Source organism: Engystomops pustulosus, chromosome 8 (genome assembly GCF_040894005.1).
Source record: "Engystomops pustulosus chromosome 8, aEngPut4.maternal, whole genome shotgun sequence".
NCBI classification, from domain to species: Eukaryota; Metazoa; Chordata; class Amphibia; order Anura; family Leptodactylidae; genus Engystomops; species Engystomops pustulosus.
The window spans coordinates 28,167,897-28,192,089 of NC_092418.1; the positions used below are offsets into that span (position 1 = coordinate 28,167,897).

The 24,193-nt window shown below is 43.2% G+C and overlaps 1 protein-coding gene across 3 annotated transcripts in view; it reads left to right on the top strand.

Annotated features, from left to right (window-relative positions):
• PRKAR1B (protein kinase cAMP-dependent type I regulatory subunit beta) overlaps nt 1-24,193 on the top strand; it is a 168,604-nt gene that overhangs the window by 89,028 nt on the left and 55,383 nt on the right. For all 3 annotated transcript variants that reach the window (XM_072120471.1, XM_072120472.1, XM_072120473.1), the window contains 2 exons: nt 19,415-19,476; nt 23,692-23,738. In XM_072120471.1, coding sequence (XP_071976572.1) covers nt 19,415-19,476; nt 23,692-23,738 — 109 coding nt within the window. The remainder of the gene's footprint in view (nt 1-19,414; nt 19,477-23,691; nt 23,739-24,193) is intronic.

The following is a 24,193-nucleotide window of genomic DNA, read 5'->3' on the forward strand; positions in this document are numbered from 1 at the left end:
ATGGATGGAGCAGTGCAGAGTGTCATGTTCTCTGCACTGCCCCTGCACAGCAGCCCCAGGGGATCATCCTCCGTGCAGGCAGGAACTCTCCAGCACTGCTACATCAATGGCTCCCTGCCCCCACCTCCTCCTGCTCCTCACTGAAGTTCGTCTGATGAAGCAGAGCCGAGTGTGTGCAGCTGCTGCAGTGTGATAACAGGTACTCTACAGTGACTGCAGGCAGCAGCTAAAGGGTTAAACACTTTCCTCCATAGACCCCCTGCCCCCATCCCTAACCCCCCCAGTGCCCTTCTATTCTGCTTTTATTGTACCATATACTTAATCCCTTAACCCCTTAAGGACGGAGGGTTTTTCTCTCATTTCTCGCTCTCCAACTTCAAAAATCCATAACTTTTTCATTTTTCCGTGTACAGAGCTGTGTGAGGGCTTATTTTGTGCGTAACAAATTTTACTTTCCCGTAATGTTATTTATTTTAACATGCCGTGTACTGCGAAGCTGCAAAAAATTCCAAATGTGGAAAAATTTTTTTAAAAAACCGCACATGTCACGTTCTTGTGGGCTCAGTTTTTTCGACTTTGACTGTGCACTCAAAATAACACCTCAGCTTTATTCTTTGGTTTGGTGCGATCGCGGTGATACCGGATTTATAGGTTTTATTGTGTTTTAATACATTTTCAAAAATTAAACGCATGTGTGCAAAAAAAAAAAAAAAAAATTTTTGCCATCTTCTGACGCTAATAACTTTTTCATATTTCGGTGCACGGAGCTGGGGGTGGGGTCATTTTTGGCGAAATGAGGCGACGTTTTCATTGCTACCATTTTGAGGTCTGTGCGACATTTTGATCATTTTTAATTTCATTTTTTATGTGATGTAAAAAGGTGTAAAAGTCGCATTTCGGACATTTGGGCGCCATTTCCCGCCTCGGAGGTCACCGCCGCCCGTAACCGTTTTTATATTTTGATAGATCGGGCATTTTGGGACGCGGTGATACCTAATATGTTTGTGATTTTTACTGTTTATTATGTTTTATATCCGTTCTAGGGAAAGGGAGGTGATTAGAATTTTTAATATTTTATAAATTTTTTTTATTTTTAAAACCTGTTTTTTCTTTTTTTTCCACTATTTCTTAGACCATCTACGGTACATTAACCCTAGATGGTCAGATCGCTCCTACCATATACTGCAATACTTCTGGCTCATTGTAACGAACCTGCAGAAGCCATGTAGCCTCGTGTCAAAAGAAGACCCGAGGCTACCACGGCAAACGATCGCCGCCCCCGATGACGTTCGGGGGCACAGCGATCGTAAAAAAGACTTTGCCGGCGACAATGACCGACTGCGGTTATTAGCGGTGGGGGTTTTCTGCAACATGCAAAACCCCCCACCTTGTATGAAGAAGACTCAGCCCGTGAGCCCTCTTCATACACTCCTTATACTCTCTGCGTCGTAGAGCTACGGCGCAGAGCGTTAAGGGGTTAAAGGGGTTTTCCCACAAATACAAGTTAGGCCCTATCCATAGGACAGGGCTTAACCTGCTGATGTGTGGGGGTTTCAGTGATGTGACCCCCATAGATCATGAAAACGAGGGGTCTGTTGGGGTCCACATAAGGTCCATGTCATCGCTCTATGACGGTAATGGAGCAGAATGGTCATACACGGCCGTCTGCTCCATTACTCTGACGGAACAATTTTTGCGTTTCCATATTTCACTCCCCACTTTCAAAAATCAATAACTTTTTTATTTTTCCACGTACAGAGCTGTGTGCGGCCTGTTTCTGCGTAACAAATTATACTTCCTAGTGACAGTATTAAATATTCCAGGCCCTGTACTGGGAAGCGGGAAGGAAAATATCAAATGTGTTTTTTATGGCTTTCACTGCGCGCTCAATAGGACTCCTCCCCTTTACTGCGCTCCATAGGACCCCTCCCCTTTACTGCGCTCCATAGGACCCCTCCCCTTTACTGCGCTCCATAGGACCCCTCCCCTTTACTGCGCTCCATAGGACCCCTCCCCTTTACTGCGCTCCATAGGACCCCTCCCCTTTACTGCGCTCCATAGGACCCCTCCCCTTTACTGCGACAACGAGCATGTCCCCCCCCTAGACAACGAGGATTTCCCCCCTAGACAACGAGCATTTCCCCCTGTTAGACAACGAGCATGTCTCCCCCTGACCCTAGACAACGAGCATGTCCCCCCCCAAGACAACGAGCATGCCCCCCCCCCAGACAACGAGCATGTCCCCCCCCCCAGACAACGAGCATTCCCCCCCCTAGACAACGAGCATGTCTCCCCCGACTCCTAGACAACGAGCATGTCCCCCCCCTAGACAACTAGCATTCCCCCCCCCTAGACAACGAGCATGTCTACCCCTGACCCCTAGACAACGAGCCTGTCCTCCCCTGTGGCTGCGTGCCCTTTTTTGTGTGTGTTTGTGTTATTTTTGTCTTCCAGGACCGTGCCTGCTGTGGACTGCTTCGGATTCGAAGGATTACGTCTATGACCGACATTTCTAACAAATAAAATGGTCAACGAGGGTGTGTCTGCGTCTTTTGTTCAATAAAATTTTCTGAAAACGGTGTGATTATTTATTTTTTTGCGACACTCTTCATAGTTTGCCGTAGTAGTGGTGCCGGCTAGGTGACGGTGCTCATTACTAAGGGCTGGCCTTAGTGTTTGCCTTCATTTTTTTGGCAAATTTACACTAACGCCCATACCATTACCCCGGTACCCACCGCCACCAGGGTGCCGGGAAGAGCCGGGTACAAACCAGTACCTGACCGTCTATAGATGGTCAGGTGTTGGGGCGGCTGCAGGCTGTTATTGTTGCGCTGGGATAGCCCCCTAACAGTGGCCTATCCCAGCTCAGTAATGGCGGCTGCTGCTGCTTTTTTGTATCAGGCTGATTTGAACAATAGGGGGCACCCCATGCCGTTTTTCCCCCCATTTTTTTGTAAAAATGGGGGAAACAGCCTGGGAGCCCCCTTTAAAGGGGGGACCCCACGCATATTTTTGTCAAAAATTTGAAGAAAAAACGGCATGGGGTGCCCCTATTTTTCAAATCAGCCTGATACAAAAAAGCAGCAGCAGCCTGCCATTACTGAGCTGGGATAGGTCACTGTTAGGGGGCTATTCCAGCGCAACAATAACAGCCTGCAGCCGCCCCACTACCTGACCATCTATAGACGGTCAGGTACTGGTTTGTACCCGGCTCTTCCCGGCACCCCTGGTGGCGGTGGGTACCGGGGTAATGGTATGGGCGTTAGTGTGAATTTGCCAAAAAAATTAAGGCAAACACTAAGGCCAGCCCTTAGTAATGAGCACCGTCATCTAGCCGGCACCACTACTACGGCAAACTATGAAGAGTGTCGCAAAAAAATAAATAATCACACCGTTTTCAGAAAATTTATTGAACAAAAAACGCAGACACACCCTCGTTGACCATTTTATTGTTAGAACTGTCGGTCATCGATGTAATCCTTCGAATCGGAAGCAGTCCACAGCAGGCACGGTCCTGGAAGACAAAAATAACACAAACACACAAAAAAGGGCACGCAGCCACAGGGGAGGACATGCTCGTTGTCTAGGTGGGGGACATGCTCGTTGTCTAGGGGGGGGGACATGCTCGTTGTCTAGGGGGGGACATGGTCGTTGTCTAGGTGGGGGTACATTCTCGTTGTCTAGGTGGGGGTACATGCTCGTTGTCTAGGGGGGGGCATGCTCGTTGTCTAGGGGACATGCTCGTTGTCTAGGGGGGGCATGCTTGTTGTCTAGGGGGGCATGCTCGTTGTCTGGGGGGGACATGCTCGTTGTCTAGGGGGGGGCATGCTCGTTGTCTGGGGGCGGACATGCCCGTTGTCTGGGGGGGACATGCTCGTTGTCTGGGGGGACATGCTCGTTGTCTAGGGGGGGGCATGCTCGTTGTCTGGGGGCGGACATGCCCGTTGTCTGGGGGGGACATGCTCGTTGTCTAGGGGGGGACATGCTCGTTGTCTAGGGGAGGACATGCTCGTTGTCTGGGGGGGGCATGCTCGTTGTCTAGGGGAGGACATGCTCGTTGTCTAGGAGGGCATGCTCGTTGTCTAGGGGGAGTGGAATATGCCCCCCAATTATATACATAAATATACATTGGTGCCAGTGGATGCGTTGAAGGTATGAGCAGTGGCGTGGCCAGGGGGTGTGGTTAGGGGGCGTGGCTAGGGTGTGGCTTCTGTGGGTAAAAAAATCGCCGCGGCGCGCTTCGCCATTTTGTCCCTCTTTCTCCTCCACAAAAGTTGGGAGGTATGTATAAATGTGTGTGTATATATGAGTGTAATATGTATATTATTAAGCAGGAAGGGAGCCCCATTCAAAGGTATGCTATGGGGTCCTGCCTCTCTCCTGTACCCCTAGTATACAGCTTGCAGGTGGGTCGGAGTTCACATAATAAGCTGGTGCACCATGCACCAGTGTATAATTAATCCCCCCCCTATGTGTCTATAAAGACAGACTACAAACAAACCTTGTGTAGTCAGATGCTACAGTGATACTTTCTCTCTGTCTTCTGTGTCTCCAAAGTTACAGACTACAAACATTGTGTAGTCAGATGCTACAAAAATACTTGTTCACTGTCATCTGTGACTCCAAAGTTACTGACTACAAGCTAACTTTGTGTAGTCAGATAATACTGCGATACTTTTTTTACTGTCTTCTGTGTCGCCAAAGTTACAGACAACAAACAAACTTCGTGTAGTCAGATGCGATAGTGACGCTTACTCAATGTCGTCTAAAGTAAGACCACCAAAAACTGTGTGTAGGCAGACAGTGCTGTACTAGAACACCAGAACTGATGTAAATGTATGTATATCTAGCTTTTACTTATCTGACTTTTACTCAATTTGTTTCACCATGGTGTGCTTGTTGTCGGCACACATAGTATTACGTGTGGATATCACAGTATCAGGCAGGGAAGAGCTTTGACACCGTACAAGAGCTGAAGTTTTCACGATTCCGTTATTTGCTATTTATAATTTTTGGCAAGAGTTTCGCCTTGATAGAAATACCAGGGCAGACAGACTTCTCCTCTCTGGACTGTCAGTCACAAGAGGATATCAGGATATCCACTAATGGACTGTACATGGAAGCAAAGCCAAAGTATCTGGTGTAACTGCATTACAATGACTGTGTATATATATTTTAGTCAGTAGTTAGTTAGTAGTAGTCGTAGTTAGTAGTTGTTAGGTATTATTACTTTTACTACAGCATATACAGTACATACATTATGCAGTATATTACCTACATATGTATTATACAACGTATCATTCAAATCCTGCCCCCGGCAACCACCTAATAAATATCCGGCGGCATGGGGCAATTAATGGGTGCGTTGTGCGCCCGTTTCAGTTCTACACTAGGTCTGGTCTGGTGTAGAAAAGCGCTATAGCCTGCGCCCAAACCTGGCGCTATACAACCCATGGCCTGGCACCACCCTTTCTTCGCCCGGCTAGTGAAGAGGTTGGGTTGGAGCAGTCACAATTTGGGACCTCATCGCAACTTGTTCTCCAGTATTCAGGCATCCAAGTTAGCTCCATAGCATATAACATAACCCTATTACATGGCGTCTACTAGCAACTTTGACAATACAATACTGCAGACATTGTTAAACATTGTCAAACCATATATATATATATATATATATATTATAGAGAGAGACGCTCCGATAGTGTGAATACTGGTCTAGTATACTAAGCCTCTCACGCTTAGGATCATACAGTCTTTCAAAATACCACTAGAACCAATTGTTGTATGTATGGAAACAATTCCTTTTTATATAGAACATTCTTTAAACATTGACATAAGGCATGTGTACATCACCATTCTTCGGCTAGCATGCCGAGTCCTTATTAAAAAAGACCACGCTCAGGTTCTCATGGCTTCACTGTTCACACGTATATCTGTGTAACCATACCTTCATGTACAGTATATATTCTACCTAGCAGCAGGACTATTAAATATGGATTAATATTCCAGGATTGTAGCTGGTCTTGAAGCACTGGGGGCTTGTTTTCTGATCATTGTGCATTCAAACTGCTCTGCAGCCCCTCCCCTCTGGTGTCATATCTAACCAGAAGCCTGCCATTTCTCTTACTCGAAAAGTGGAGGGGCTGTTCTGCCCAGCTACAATCCTGGAATATAAATTTCACAGTCCTGCTGCTGCTACTAATGCCACACACACAAGGTATAATTATACAGCTTTCCAGGACCAACACTTTTCCGGTCAATACTACTCATGCACACTCCCTTTAAATATATATTGTTAATTCCTCAAATAGCCCTTTACAATGAGAATTATTGGCATATCTAGACCTGACGAAAATAATGTGGAGCTCAATATTCTGCTGTAAAATCTCCACTGTATAAATGACAACATGAAAAATGAGCGGTAACCGCCGGTAGAAGAGCTGCCAAGCCGGGATCGTTTTTTGGTCGTGGAAATAAGAAATTGGGGTTAGGATGGAGCAGGTGCGCCCGTGTGCAGAACATCTGATCTGATTTTTTGTGTTTTGAACTCACTATTGGTACAATAAAATAATTCAATTCCTTGTGCTGAGCCGCACGAAGGCGGCAGAGCTTGGTCACATGACCAGACTCCAGCGCTCTCCGCCGGGCAGCAGGTGTTTTCCGACCTCATTCCAGATCTGCTTCGCTTCCCCTTTGATCTTGTTTTTCCTCTTCTTTTATGATCAAGACGGAAGCGTTTATAGAAAAATCTCTTGGCTTCACATGGAACATAATCAAACATTTGCTTTACATTAAAGGAGGATTCGGCGCAGCCTTGAAGTGTTACACCACAAATAGAGATTTGTTTAATGACTCCAAATGTTACATGGGATGAACTAGACTTTTTTGGGGATCTTAAAGTAAAATCTTTAATTGGCAGCTTTTCCATAAAGACAATGGCCGGGACGGTTATTTTTCCATCTTATTAGGCAGAGTACTTACTGATAAGGAATATGGCCAAATTTACTTCTTCTTAAAGGGGTTGTCCAGAGGTTGCAAAATATGGCTGTCCCCCCCCCCCCCCCCCCAGAAAAAAATGGCACCACTGATTATTTGCCAACTCACCTTTATAGAGATGATTGGAGCTGAATTGCAATGTCAGAATAAATCATGGTGTGGCGCTGTTTTTGGAAGAAAGCAGCCATGTTTTTTATGCTTGCATCGCAAATTACTAAGAGCTTCAAAAGTGAGTCTAATGTGCCATATTAGACTTTCATCTAGATAAGTATAACTGTGTTTTTTATTATGGCCACGGACATTGCTTATACTGGGCGATTTGGGACACTAAACCGCTAATCAGTGGTTTAGTGTCTCAAATCTACCTGATAGGTTCCCTTTAAGTCTGCCTCATTGTGTAATGACTATGGAAAAGCATGAATATGCTTATCATGCTGTTTCTTGGCTCCTAAATTGCACCAGTACTTCTGGTTCTGGGGGATCACAGCACCTGTGGCTTCCTCGGGACAGGGGATTACACAGGAAGTGAAGTCCTGTGTATAAGGAAGTGATGTTCCTTGTCTGAGGAGGCCACTCATTGGATGAAGCAGACCCATGACCCCTGGAATTTCCGGTTGGGCATAGGCCTGAAATTGTTATTACTGGAGTCACATGAGACTTGAAGCGGGGTAAGTACGTGGCCTCTTTTTGTCCTGGCCTCCCGGGTGTTTCTATATTTATGGAAAACCACTTTAAGATCTCATAGGGTTCAGTGTCTCTTTTGCCATGGTATTTGGAGGCCGCAGTATGTGACCAGTAAAGTGGTCAAGAAAGAAGTTTTTTGCTCAGAAACACAAGAATTAATTTTCATAATCTGAGAAATTGTGAAAAATATAATCTACCCCACAGATTGCTCCAGATCTTCTGTGCCTTGGACCAGAAGCGATCTTGTTCCCTATAGTATCCAATAATCATCAATAATTTACCGTACTTCTCCGTTAGATCATAGAAGTAGCCGTGTCCACTTTAATGATTTCCATTCTTTCGGAGAGGTAAGCCATGGCTAACATTCAGAATGACTGGATTTTGGGGGAATCCCATATATCATTTTCTCCAGGCATGAAGTTTCCAGTTGTATCATGTGTCCGTCCATAGAGCATTCTGTCACCGGAACCTTCCAAGTGGTCTCTTATGCCAAATCTGATCCTCCTGAATTATGTTCTAGGTCTCACTGACCTTTTGTATGGCTTGAAGTTCGATTTCATCCATTTTATTTAATTCCTCTCATTACATTGAAGACCTTGTCACTTTTGGCAGGATAATACATGAACTTGTTCAGTGAGGCCAACATCGTTCTTGAAGGAGGAACTGCTGGCGGCTCATGTTTGGTTCACAGTTTTAAACCTCTTCCAGACACCTGATGGGATAGTCCCTCATGGTGTTGTCCAAGGAGTAAGGATATAGGAGCTGATTCCTCTCCATACACCGTCAGTACTGATATAATATAGGTCAGTGCTAATGGTGACACACTGGTCATGGCTCTAAACCACTTAGGCCCCATGTACACAAAAATATGAGGGACGTATGTACGGCCCCAAGCTTGCATACGTCCCCCATAGAGGGCAATGGGCGCACGGAGCAATTCGGTGCCGCACACGTATGGCACTGTACCACTCCGTACACAAGAAAAAGATAGGACATCGTATCCTATCGTTCCCCGTGTTATGGCCGTACGCCATACATTTCATTGGAGAGGGGTCACCCCTCCTCCTCTACATTGCGACGGCCGTAGCCATGCGGGCATATGTCCGTGTGCATGGGGCCTTAGATGCTACAGCACCTAAACTTTTGCAGCATATTCCCACCAACATCTTCTATCCTATCATCCTCCACCAGAGCTTCAAGGAGCACCCTGGTGATCAGCCCCATTACTGATTTCTTTAAAAGGGGTTTCCAGAAATGCTGGAAAGCCCCCCAGGGCTCGGACATGGGTAACGCCTGGATACAGAGTTGCCGCAGTCCACCATTATCTCCATCCCAGCTGAATCACAACAGATGCCTCCAGGTGGTGCAAAAGAATAGAAGACCAACATGATGCTGGAATTGAGAGCCAAAGCATACTTAGTGCAATTTATTTTTTGTAACCCCTGTCCTGGTTCCTAGGAGGTTTTTCTGGAAAACTCCTTTGACCCAAATTTACAACACGGTGCACCTATTGGTGAAGGCCACAGGGTTTGGATGTGACCCGATGAGCACTAGTGGGATTTCCAGCTGGTGTACCTCCACCAATGGCATTGACTGACATGCCTGAGGTATAGCTAGATGTTCACAGGTCCCTTTGTGGATTCCCCTTTCTTACCACTAAGTTATCTATGCTAATGGTGTTTGCTTAGGTGGCACATGGGCCTATAGTGTAGACCTGGTATCTCTAGACCTTGTACCTAGATCAGGTCGGGTCAGAAACGATGGACCGTTATATACACTCGGTAAAAACATTGACATTTCCGAAAAGTCACTACTTTATGTTAAAACTATCCCCCTGTATTCTGCAAATATTTGACTCATTTCAGCTGGAATTCTGATATTTCCCTTTTACTAAAGCACATATTGTGCCCCGAGGAGACATCTCCTACATTCACATTCACTGAACTTATTAAAATGAATTTTGAATTTTCCTTCAGATGAAAGTCTTAACGCGCCTTAAGGTAACACACAGGAAGGTGATGTCCTTAAATACAGTTCTAATATGTCAAGTTAATGATCTGTGTAATAATTACATCGATTTGTATAATCCCTCTACCATCTCGGCTTCTCCATACTGTATATGTGTAATGTACAGGCTTCATTGTGAGACCTTATGAATGCCGTGTTTATAGAGAACCTGCCATGCAAATTAACCCTCTCAAAATATATACTGCATTAAAAACTATGATTAAAAAGCATTATCTCCATGGCTACAAAATCTGTTTGTAAACCTATATGCAACTCGCCTGACGTGAGTCTAATGACACAATGTGAGTCCAATGAGGTCCTGCATATTCACTGGTTGCTGCACTGCCCTGGACCCTAGCTCCTGATTGACAGGCCTCACTGCTGCAGAACATGCTGCTATGTGGAACATTGAGAGAGAGCTCTGTTACATCATTGGCCAAGTCATGTGGCAAGGGTAATGTCATCCCCATGTATGTATCTGATCACATGAAGTCACAGCATGTCTCCATGTCATGTGACAAAGGTAATGTCATCCCCATGTATGTATTGATCACATGAAGTCACAGCATGTGTCCATGCGCAAACATAACTGGGTAAAGGATCTTAGCTGACATCACCCTGGTCCCATGGCGTGCTAAGAAGAAGCATGGGACATAGTGAGGAGAAGACCTCTGACTAGAATGTGTCCCTGATAAGATGATCTATGGGTAATTCTGTCTGTGAGAGTTCTGGTTTCCTGCAGCGCCACCAGAGGGGAAACTAAGCATTACACTGGGGCTTATTTACTAAGGGTCCCGCAGATCGCACTTTCGTCAGATTTAGGAAATTTTCAGGATTTTCACCACTTTGACAGGTATTTAGCAGGGGATTGTGTCGCACCCGATTGGATTTTGGCTTTCCGGCTTTCATGCGACAGAAATGGGGGGGGGGGCGGCTCGTCGGGCGATCCAACTGATTCGGACTGAGGGCAGGATTTAAGATTAAAATTGTGTCGCAAGACAATGCACTTACATGCACTGGGAAGAAGATGGTGAACTCCGGCGGACCTGAGCGGGGAAGCGACACATGCAGGAAATCGGGCGCACAATCTTCGTGAATCGCGCCGGAGTGCATGATCATCGGTCACTCCATATTTTGGGAACTCCGTCGGCCAGGTAAGTAAATGTGCCCCACTGTCTCCATTCAAATCAATGTATGACATGATAGGTTCCCAAGATTTGAGGACCCTGAACAGAGGTGTTCCTGTCTTTAATTGTCAGTTGTGGGCAGTAATAAATCGTATCCCTTTAATACCTCCATTGTTATCCGGTGGTATCGGGTGTCACTTATTCACAAAGGCTCCAGCTTCCCTCATGAACATGTGGAAGTTATGTTTATGGATCAAGTTAAAGTGATTTTTTTTTTTACATTGTCTGAAGTAGATCAAGAATAAGAGGAAACCTGATCACATCTGAGAGGATTAGGCTCAGGTCTTATGGCCGAGAGCCAGGAAGGGTATTGCAAGTGTATAGACTCCCTAGAGCGGCATATTTCAGAACTGCCATTTTAACATCTCATGCATCAACGTGAGCAGGCTCCAACATGAAATATCTGGAACATCTTGCTCTGGGAAGAACATTTTTTTTTTTATCAAATATTTTTACCCAATTTGAACCTAAAGGTCTCCACGTCTGTGACCTCTGATTGTGAGAGGAATCCTGACATGGCTGGGCCTAAGAGGTTCCCCGCTGCCGTGCCAGACATGAAACAAGACGTGTGAGGAACATGTCGCTGCCCAGAATGCAGATGTCAGGGTGCAGTCACACGTTGCAGTTAAAACTGCATCGCAATCAGCTTTGAGGTGGTTTTAGGTGCAGTTTTGTCTATTGAACAGGTGAAAGACATGGACTGAACGGGTGGATGACATTTGAGGAGCAGGTTTACCCTTCAAAATCAAATTCACTCGTTCAGTCCATGTCTTTCACCTGTTCAATTGACAAAACTGCACCTGAAACCTCCTCAAAGCTGATTGCGATGCAGTTTTAACTGCAACGTGTGAACGCACCCTCAGGAAGAAAAGCGATTGTAAATCGCCAGCAGCCGCTTCTGTCAGCGGGGGAAAGGAATAGCCACTTCCTCATAATCCAGAAAGGGAGGGAAACGCACGTGCAATGCCGTCAGATAGTGTCATAAGACAATAGAGAAAATGGCAACACATTGCTGATATTATCTATCATCTAGCTATCTTATGTCTATCTACCGTATCTATCCCATGTCCATCTATCTATCTATCTATCTCATATCTATCTCCTATCTATCTATCTATCTATCTATCTATCTATCTATCTCATATCTATCTATCTCCTATCTATCTATCTATCTATCTATCTATCTATCTATCTATCTATCTCATATCTATCTATCTATCTCATATCTATCTCCTATCTATCTATCTATCTATCTCATATCTATCTATCTATCTATCTATCTATCTATCTATCTATCTATCTATCTATCTCATATCTATCTATCTATCTCATATCTATCTATCTATCTATCTATCTATTGATTTATCTCATATCTATCCATCTATCCCATATCTATCTATCTGTCTATTTTTTTTAAAGCAGGGTGATCACATATCTATCTACCTACTGTATCTATTTCACATCCATCTATCTATCTATCTATCTATCTATCTATCTATGATGCTTGAAAAAGGCTCGCAATGAGCTGAAACGTCGCTTATGGAATAAAGACACCCCACTTTTTTTGAAACTACTTTTGGAGTGCTGCCTCTTCCTGTCTTTATATTATAGTCCCCTTGCCTGGAGACTTATGGACTGTGCACCCATCGGAGTTGCTGTGCTGCTCTAAATTTTCCTTCATTTTATCTATCTATCTATCTATCTATCTAAAAGCCTTTGACAAAGGTTTCAGATTAAACTGAAACGTGGTGATGTGGTATGAATAAATCCTCTTGGTTTTTTCACAACAAGCCTTGGAGTTCTGCCATTTTTATTTTGATATCTATCTATCAGATATCTACCTTATGTATCTCTTCTCTATCTACCTAATTTTATGATTTGCAAAGCGCTGCATATTTTGATGTTGCTATATAAATAAAGATTATTATTAATGTATCAAATGAAATGTAACCCTCTGGAAATAAAGTAACCCACCTTTTTTGACTTTACCTATTTGGTGTGCCACCACTTTTTGTCTATTACCTGTACAGGCAGTCTCAGGGTTACGTACAAGATTCTACAGGTTTGTTCTTAAGTTGAGTTTGTATGTAAGTCGGAACTGTATAGTTTATAATTGTAACCCCCGCCAATTTTTTTTTGGTCTCTGTGACAATTGGATTTTAAAAATGTTGGATTGTCATAAGAACCAGGATTAACAATAAATCTTAATTACAGACACATTTGATAACTGCTTATTGTAGCCTAAGGCTAAAGTACAAAGTTACCAACATCCAGAGGTCTGTTTGTAACCAGGGGTTGTCTGTAAGTAGGGTGTTTTTAAGTAGGGGACCACCCTTATATCTAAATATTGCTATATATTATCTATCTATTTATCTATCTCAAATCTATGTATCTTCTGTCTATGTATTTATCTATGTATCTGTCATCAAATAAATTGCCAGCACTCCAACAGCAAGTTAAAGGAAATCTACCATTTGTTTTTATGTATTGTGAAGCAAACATACCTTGAGAATGCTGTCCCTGATGCAGAAACATAACTTGTTTAATCCCTGATCTGAGGGGTTTTGCTTAAAAAACAATTAAACAATTCAGGACCTTGGGAAAGCTGGGTGCAGGATGGCTGCCATACATAAAGACATTATACGTAGCTTCTTGAACTGTCCATATGGGACTAATCAACCTGAGCTGGATGACACAGTAGCTGCAGAATGGTGCAGCGATTGATTACTTCTGCCTGTGAGAGACAACGCAGCGATTACAGCATTCTCTGGAGCAGTGCATAATTAGGGTAATAAGAGAAGCGCCGGGGCCCACCAGAGGAGCAATAGAGCCTCATTATCATAATTGTTTAATGGTTTTTTTCAGCAAAACCACTCAGTTCAGGGATTAAACACAATGGGGGTCATTCACTAAGGGCCCGATTCGCGGTTTCCTGACGTGTTACCCAAAATATTTCCGATTTGCGCCGATTTTCCCTGTATTGCCCCGGGATTTGGGCGCATGCGATTTGATTGTGGCGCATCGGCGCCGGCATGCACGCGACGGAAATCGGGGGGCGTGGCCGAACGAAAACCCGATGGATTTGGAAAAACCGCCGCATTTTTAAAAAAAAAGTGTCGCGGAACTTGCACTTACCTTCACCAGGAATAGGCCGGTGTACTTCAGGGCATTCCAGCGGGCCTCGGGGAACTTCAGCGCAGCAGCGCCACCTGGTGGACGTCGGAGGAACTACCTTAGTGAATCCCGGCCGGACCCGAATCCACCGCAGAGAACGTGCCGCTGGATCGCAAATGGACCGGGTAAGTAAATCTGCCCCAATATGTGTATGCATGTTTGTTTCATAATACACAAAAGCAAATGGTAGATTTCCTTTAAAAAGTGGGTACGTTATATATTCTAAGTTCAATATTACAATAAATATTTCATCTATCTATCTGCATGAAGGAAGGCAGGCAGCACTCTAAGTGCCATTGTAAAGTTGAGGTGAAGTATATTGCATGTGCAGCAAAATTTTGGTTTGCAACAGTTTTGACAAGTCTATCTAATCCAAAAAGGATTAATGAGAAAATGGGGCTCATTTACTAAGGGACGCATATCGGACTTTCGTCGGACTTTCCGTTTTTTTTCAGGATTTGCACGCCTTTGACAGGAGTCTGTGCTGTGATTGTGTTGCACACGATCAGATTTGGGCGTAGCTGCGCTGCTTCCATGCAACACAGATCGGGGGTGGGCCTTCGGATGACGGCGGGGTTTAACTTTCAAATTGTGTCACAAGACAATGCACTTACATGCACCAGGAAGAAGAAGGTGAACTCCGGCGGAACTTGGCGCAGAAGCGACGGATGCAGGAACTCGGGCACACGATCTTAGGGAATCGAGGCACAGCGCATTATACATGAACAATGCACTTTCTGTAAATTCCATCGGATGGGTAAGTAGATGCGCCCCAGTGTGTGGTGTTTATTCCACCTTCAGAAATGATTCAGCTATCTATCTATCTATCTTAGTTATCCATGGCCTCAATGCAAAGTGAGAAAACGCGGGAGGGTGAGACAGTGTAACAGCCTATAAAGCCAGAGCACAGAGGGACTAGGGTAGCCCCTCATTCTCAAAGTTGATTTTAGAAGGAAGGAGGCCATAGATAACAAATATAAGATTACCACGGTCACGGTGCCTATATCTATGAGTGTCCCTGGTTTATCATGATGGACTTTAATGGTAGATTTCCTTTAAAAAAGAAATTGGAATAGTCCTCAGTATTGTACAGTAGTTTAACCAGTCTTCAGATGCAAAAATTTAGAAAAAGCCAATAAAGCGAAGCATATATGGAGATACAGGTCACAGCAATTGAAAGAATTGGGTCTTGGTTGTAACATGAGACACAGACCAGAGTAGTTCTGGTCTATACAGCATAGTATAGTATGGCAAAAAGTGACACTCTATGGCGGCACAGTAATAGAGTTAGTACAGCTGCTATTCCTTATTGCCCCTCATTGACCTCTGTAACTTTCTCTGTCTAGGAAGCCGTGTGCATGTACCAGCTCGCTGCGCTCAGCACAACATATTATTTCTATATGCCCTTTAGCTCCACATGTGATTTAGCTTCATGCCTAGACATCCAGTGTTATAACTGGTGCCATTCACTGCCCGGGTGCCTACTGGTCACTGCCCACCGTACTCCAATCATTTTAGTGCTTCTTCTGTTGAGCTGTTAGTATCTGTAGAGCCTCCAGATGTTTCTTAGGATGTATTGTGGGTAGATAGAGCAGTAACTGGAGGCGTGTATCGTACACATATATGTATAATATGTAAAGCATTGCCGAACGTGTCCCTGCAGTGTTACAGACAGAAGCGTTCAGGACATAAATAGCAACATTTTAGTTGTCTTCAAGTTATGTTTAGGTTGTAAAAATGTTGCGTTATCAGGATTGGGTCTGTCCCATTCTTGTACTAGATGTTTAAGGGAGCCCATAATAGTACTTACTTGCCTAGTAAGAGTTGCGTCCATTATGGTGCCAGATTTTGCCACCAGAAGAGAAGGACTTGAGGTGCGTTCCCTGCATCGCACTCTTTTAATTAACCTTTGGCCGATTCCTCTCCATTTGCTAATTAACTGTAATGTGGACTTGTAGGAAAGATACAACTGTAAGTGTTCAATGAGTGATAATGTTGTCAAAACTCTTAAAGTACTCAAAAAACTCCTTATAGTATAAAACTTACAGTACGATAATATTATAGGTTGCACGTGTCTTGATGGACCTGTGTCTTGATGGACCTGTGTCTTGATGGACCTGTGTCTTGATGGACCTGTGTCTTGATGGATCTGTGTCTTGATGGATATGTGACTTGAAGAATGTGTGTTTTGATGGACCTGTGTCTTGCTGGACCTATGTCTTGATGAACTTGTGCCTTGACGCACTTGTGCCATGGTGGACGTGTGCCTTGGTGGACGCGTGCCTTGGTGGACGCGTGCCTTGGTAGACGCATGTCTTGATGGACCTGTATCTTGATGGATATGTGACTTGAAGAATGAGTGTTTTGATGGACCTGTATCTTGATGGACTTCTGTCTTGATGGACATGTGTTTTGATGGATGTGTCTCTTACTTACCTGTGTCCTGATGGATATGTGACTTAAAGAATGTGTGTCTTGCTGGACCTGTGCCTTGATGGACCTGTGTCTTGATGGACCTGTGTCTTGATGGACCTGTATCTTGATGGACTTCTGTCTTGATGGACATGTGTTTTGATGGATGTGTCTCTTACTTACCTGTGTCCTGATGGATATGTGACTTAAAGAATGTGTGTCTTGCTGGACCTGTGCCTTGATGGACTTATATTACCATGGTATGACTAGGACTTGATTTTTATGATTATTTGCCATGGTCCTTCATGTATCTACAAAAGAAGCAGAGGGTTAATACCTTGTAGGAGGTGGATCCATTACAGATTAAACACAAAACAATATATTAAAACACACTCATCTTTATTGGGGTAGGCTAAGTATTTCAGCTCAAGACATGAGCCATCCTCAGATCTACGTAATACATGTATAGGACTCATATTGGCCTTTTTTGTTAATAAAATTACATATTTTTCCCTAGACATTATCTTTTTACAAGCTCTTCAGGGTTCTGATGCAATCTTTATATTATGTATGTACAGTATGTGAGATGACCACTGAAAATTACATTGAAAAGTGGTCTTGGGGAATGGTCCTCTCAGTAGAGGTATACTTTAGGGATAGTTTCAGTAGCCTATATGCTATATAGTTTTTTCTACTGTCATATGGGTGTTCCCGGTCTGGGCCAGAAAACCAAAACAGACATCTGTCCTATAAAAGCAGCTCCCTTTCTAGTTGACTCTAGTATCGATGTATTACGTGGCCGCAATTCATCATGGACATGGTTGATTGTGGTTGATTCTTCCGGAGTTACCAGACTCTTTGTCATCATCTGACAGCTGCTATGTCTTCGATCTTAAAGGAGTTATTTGTGATCCACTGATGGACTCCCAGGATATGTTTGACAAATACAATGTTCGCTTTTCTGACCCATTGGCCTTAAAAACTCTGCAGATGCTTTCTGATTACAACCTTAAAGGGAGCCAGTCTGTTCCTTGGGGGTCATTGAAATGCGGGCGGAGTTTTGGTTACTAAGCCTATAGAGGGCACCACCGTTGGTCGTCTAAATACATAGTCAATAAAAGTTTCTGGAGGACTGTTCACTTGAGTCCACTGTAGTATTCCAGGGCATATGCATTGCATGTGGGGCAGCCTAGGTCAGGCCACGTACCCTCAGTGCACATGCACCCCAATGTCCAGAGCATGAGCAGTAAATCCAGTTGTGATGATCTCGTCTTCACCAGGACTTCGACTCAAGTGAGCAGAACCACTCTACTTTCCCCTCTGTTGTCTCCAAATTCCAGCAACCACCTAGGGGCCCTAAACTGAAGTTACATAGTTGGTACATGACAGGTTTCTTTTAATGGGGTTGCCCAGGCTTTTGTGTTTTGACCTAACTTTAGGATAGTTCATCAATATCAATTTGATGGATCTCTGATAACTTGGACCACCTTGGATCATCTGCTCTTGGTTGCCTCTTATGTCTGAACTATGAAAACAGAAGCTTTAGTGCACTAAAGAATAGGGCATCCACAGGGTACCCACCGATCTGACATTAAAAACAACTTCAATGCTCCCCTTTAATATACATTGGCTTGAGTCGTGGGAAAGGTCAAAGTCCTTGGTTGTGCTCTGCACATCCTTCAGCATTCCCAGGCTTATAGTCTTGACTTCTTAAGAAACTAAACTAACATCTAGATTCGAGTACAAGCCAGAGACCAATAGTATATGTACAGCCCGGTCTAGAGAGTATAATGGGTTCTTCCCCTGCGTAGGTGACAGGTGCACTTAGAGGAGTACCACCACGCTCTTCAACGTCTTCACTTTGGAATGATCTTAGATCCATGAAGGATGTGTCAGAGGTGACTCCTTGTGAGCTGTCAGGAGTCTTGGAGATGCTGCTGATGTGTCACTGCCCTGTAATAACAGAAGCTGAATGAGGGGATAATGCATTTTCTCAGCCCTAGGTCCTGTCTACTTAACAAGTCCAAACAGAGTCGGAAACATGAAAGCTTTAAGGAGACTCTGCTCATCAAGATGTCCTTCTATTTACAAGTGTGCCTTGTTACTATGTAATAGATATGGGGGGGCTCCTGATAATAGATAATGTCCTGCTGAAACGGTATAACGGATATTTGAATTATGAACACTGTCCTGGAAGCCAATCACAGCACAGCGTTTGTTTTGTATCATGCGATTGGTGGTTTTGGGCAACTGTCAGTTTTCATAAATCTGTCCCATTGTCTGGGGGCGTGTCCATACACAGTCACACCGCCAGCGCTGATAGGACAGTGTCAGACAGTCTAGGACACTCCACCCAAAATGGTGACACACAGCGCAAATCTTTTTACAGGTTTTTTTTTTAGAAGAAATAACAGAGGAATGTATCAATGTATCGTTCTAAGAAAAGATACTTTATCATTGTTATTTTCTGGGGAATACAAGTATCCGGGAGCCCTTCAGGCTCATTAGCGTAATTTTAAACGTTGATTTTAGAAGTAACAAGGCCATGATTAAAAAATACAATGAGATTACCCCAGTGACTGTACCTGGATCTATGAGTAAGTGTCCCTAGTTTATCACGCTTTGATTTTAATGGTAGATTTCCTTTAAGTGTCAGCACACCCTCATTCTCTGTGTTATTCAGACGTTTGTATACAAGTGAGATAGAAATTAGCATAGCACATGAGGATACGGTTACATGTGCATGCTATGGAGTGACATGTGTGAGCTTCTCAGGATGCCTGACAATTCTCTGCATCAGCAAAACCGCCCAGGAATCTCCATTACGAGTCTGTAAACCCCCGTGTAGTGTAATTATTAGGGAGAACACAAGTCAGCATTACTAGACAACCTGTCATATTAAATAAACCTGCATCTCACAGACAGATGACTTACACCCCTTGTGTCTCTTGCAGTGATATATTCGATGCCATGTTCCCTGTCAATCACATTGCTGGAGAGACTGTGATACTACAAGGTAAGAACGTCCTTAATATACATCTACATGATTACAGAAGGTCCCGTGATGGTATCTAGTCATAAGACTAAAAATAGGTAGATAGATAGATAGATAATACATAGATAGATATGGGACGGATAGATAAATATGGGATAGATAGATATGAGATAGATAGATAGATACGAGATAGATAGATAGATAGAGACGAGATAGATGGATAGATAGATATGAGATAGATAGATGATAGATAGAAAGATAGATAGATAGATATGAGATAGATAGATAGATAGATAGATAGGAGATAGAGAGATAGATAGATAGATATGGGATAGTTATAATGATGGATAGATATGACATAGATACTATTAATAGATATGAGATAGATAGATAGATAGATATGAGATAGATAGATAGATAGATATGAGATAGATAGATAGATAGATATGAGATAGATAGATATGAGATAGATAGATAGATAGATAGATAGATAGATAGATAGATATGAGATAGAGAAATAGATAGATATGAGATAGAGAGATAGATAGATATGGGATAGTTATAATGATGGATAGATATGACATAGATACTATTAATAGATATGAGATAGATAGATATGAGATAGATAGATATGAGATAGATATGAGATAGATAGATATGAGATAGATAGATAGATAGATAGATAGATATGAGATAGATAGATATATATGAGATAGATAGATAGATAGATATGAGATAGAGAAATAGATAGATATGAGATAGAGAGATAGATAGATAGATATGGGATAGTTAGAATGATGGATAGATATGACATATATACTATTAATAGATATGAGATAGATAGATAGATACATACAGAGATGTATAGATAGATATGGGATAGAAAGATGGATAGATATGAAATAGATAGATACAGAGATGTATCGATAGATATGAAATAGACATAAGATAGAGAATAGGTAGATTGTTAGATAGATCTGGGATGGATGGATAGATAGATAGAATTCCCAGTAATTCCCCTAATGTTATAAGTATAACTTCTAATGGACCATATATCATGCCTACATATACACTTGCACACTCGGCTTGGATTATCATGCATTAAAGTGATTTCCCAGGAATCCAGAAGAAGCCCCTGTGGGCCGAGCAGGGTGACTACAAAGTGTGTGTACCCTGTTCGGACTTGGTGGTGGGGTGGTGGTCTTCCAGTCTTTGGCAAAGTGATGTCTTGTGGTCCCCTGAGACCACTGATTGACCAAAGGGGGTCCTGTTACCCCTGGTGCTTCTGTTTCTTCCCTGGACTGGAAGACTATCGTATTCATGGGACGACAATGGAATCAGGGTAACTTTACTATTAATTTTTTTTTCTCATCTTAGTAGAAAACCCTTTTAAGAATAAAAGGATTAGGCATATTGAAATGCGACATGCCCAACCCTACTTTTTTGTGACATTGGTCTAGATACCACCAGCATCTTCTTAGATGGTCCACAATTTCAGGTCAAATCGGCCGGTTTCCCCATCCTGTATCTCATGGGTTGGGCCACGCTTGGTGTCTGGATTTCTCATAATGTATTGTATATGTACACGTTCCTATAACATAACACCAAATGACTGCAGTACATGCGCAGGTCTTACCAGAGACCGAAGATAATATCAGTGCCCTGACTCATCCCCGGAGACTAGTGATGTGACGTCTGTTATGGTAAATGGGTGGAAATATCTACAGGACCTACCTGTGTTACATACATTGCTATGTGATGATGGACCTGCACTTACTCACAAGTGTCTAGAGCTGTACATGGCAGTAACTCAATACACACAGTGATGTCACAGTACAGGGATAATACACACAGTGATGTCACAGTACAGAGATAATACACACAGTGATGTCACAGTACAGGGATAATACACACAGTGATGTCACAGTACAGGGATAATACACACAGTGATGTCACAGTACAGGGATAATACACACAGTGATGTCACAGTACAGGGATAATACACACAGTGATGTCACAATACAGGGATAATACACAGTGATGTCACAGTACAGAGATAATACACACAGTGATGTCACAGTACAGGGATAATACACACAGTCATGTCACAGTACTGGGGTAATACACACAGTAATGTCACAGTACAGAGATAATACACACAGTGATGTCACAATACAGGGATAATACACACAGTGATGTCACAGTACAGGGATAATACACACAGTGATGTCACAGTACAGGGATAATACACACAGTGATGTCACAGTACAGGGATAATACACACAGTGATGTCACAGTACAGGGATAATACACAGTGATGTCACAGTACAGGGATAATACACACAGTGATGTCACAGTACAGGGATAATACACACAGTGATGTCACAGTACAGGGATAATACACACAGTGATGTCACAGTACAGAGATAATACACACAGTGATGTTACAGTACAGGCATAATACACACAGTGATGTCACAGTACAGGGATAATACACACAATGATGTCACAGTACAGGGATAATACACACAGTGATGTCACAGTACAGAGATAATACACACAGTGATGTCACAGTACAGGGATAATACACACAGTGATGTCACAGTAAAGGGGATAATACACACAGTGATGTCACAGTACAGGGAAAATACACACAGTGATGTCACAGTACAGGGATAATACACACAGTGATGTCACAGTACAAGGATAATACACACAATGTTGTCACATTACAGAGAGAGAGTCACACAGTGATGTCACAGTACAAAGATAATACACTCAGGGATGTCACAGGAAAAGGATATTACACACCGTACCAGGATAATCAACACAGTGATGTCACAGAACAGGGATTATTACGTTAGTGATGTCACAGAGCAGGTATGTTACAGACAATGGGGCACATTTATTGAAGTATGAACGAGACTTTCTAGAAATGCCGTACTTCACATTAGACAGATATATGAACAATGTCCAAAAGCCGAGCAGTGGTGTGATGGGTATGAGGAGGTGTGATGTGAGGACAGCGAGGTGTGTGGCGCAGGCCTTCCCTCCTTGGCTTCTGTGAGGAATGTTAGATGATCTGCACCCAGAAGTCAAGTATGTAGGAAAGGTGATATAGGAGCCGATTTATCTACCCGCAACTTAAACATATTACATTTTCCTCTGACTTGTATAGCGAGGTCTTAGACATGATTGACTCCTGAGATGATCACGTTTCCTTCATATCCCTTTGCATTGCCCCTTCCTGCCATGAACTGCAGAAGGCCTCGCTCTGTGGGTTTGGCAGAGATCAGACTTTAACTAAAACAATGCGTCCAGATCTCAGGGGATGTGCCGTGCCGGTGACAGGGCCAAATATGGTCTCCTCATAATGCATAGGCCTTGTGTGCTTTTGTCACACGGTTACATCACATTACACTTTCAGAGCTGACATTCACTCTCACTACAGGCCTTCTTCCACATTTACTCTGGGTATGCTGGGTTCTTAGATTTGTCATTTACAGCAGAGTTTTATTCTTTGTTTTTTCTCTAAAATGACATTTTTATAGGCATTGTTATGTAGTTTCTATTGGTTTGCCATCTTTAAAGGGGTTTAGCAGTAGTTTTGACTGTACAAATCTTCAGGATTACCTGTGTAATCATATGTCTTTGTGTTAGTAGCAGCAGAACTGTGAAAAATGTGTTATAGCTTATTCCAGTGCAATGGGAGTGTATCCTCACACTGCTGTGCTCTTAGCTCTGTACATAGAACTGATCCACTATCCCTCGCCTAAACTATGAGTGATCCAATAGCTTGCTACAGTTTTTATTGGTTGTGTAGCATCTAAGAACACAGCAGTGTGAAGACATCCCCCCATTGGGCGGGTGTATTTAAATGATTATTTGATTCTGCTGGTTCTCCCTCCCCTTTGCATTTTATGGTCTAGTAATAGCACCCTGACACCTAGTCACTTACTGTCATGGTCCATAAAGACAATTAGGGAGATTTATCAGATGTTTCTGAGGTAAAAATGTTCTAGTTGCAAAATGTGCCCATGTCAACCAATCCGAGCTCAGCTTTAATTTCATAAACCACTGTGGGGAAATGAAAACTGAGCCCTGATTGGTTCTGCTCTAAAGAAAATTCTGATAAATCTTCCCCATCGACTGACCTAAATGATAATAGCTACTATTCTCTCATATAACCGCCAAAAAAAGTTAATTCTTACCCCTTTCATTGTCATTGTGTTTCAGGTGATGAAGGCGACAACTTCTATGTCATTGATCAAGGAGAAGCTGATGTGAGTATCATAGTGTACACGTGCATGCGAGGAATTTCGAGAAAACTACTAAAGCTTCATGCCATTTTTCAAGAACATTTTTACGCAGCCTTAAAGCCATTCACATGTCTATATTTTGAAGCGGTGCATCCTTAAAGGGGTTGTCTGGGGCTGTAATAAAAACTGTGGTGTCCTGGAGGGAGCTGCTTCAAAAAATAAACATTTACTTACCTCCAGACCCTCTTCCGGCATCCCCTGCTGCCATCTCTCCGATCCGTGTCCCATGTAAACAAACAGGGGCACGGAAGCCATTCTGCGCTCGGGTTCCGGCCAGCCAAGGTGGTCGGCCACGCCCACCCGTCCCATATACAGCAATGGGAATAGGGACGGGTGAGCATGGCCGTCCACCTCGGCTGGCCGGAAGCTGAGTGCAGCTTCCGTGCCCCTGTTTGTTTTGTTTTTTGTGCTGAAAACCT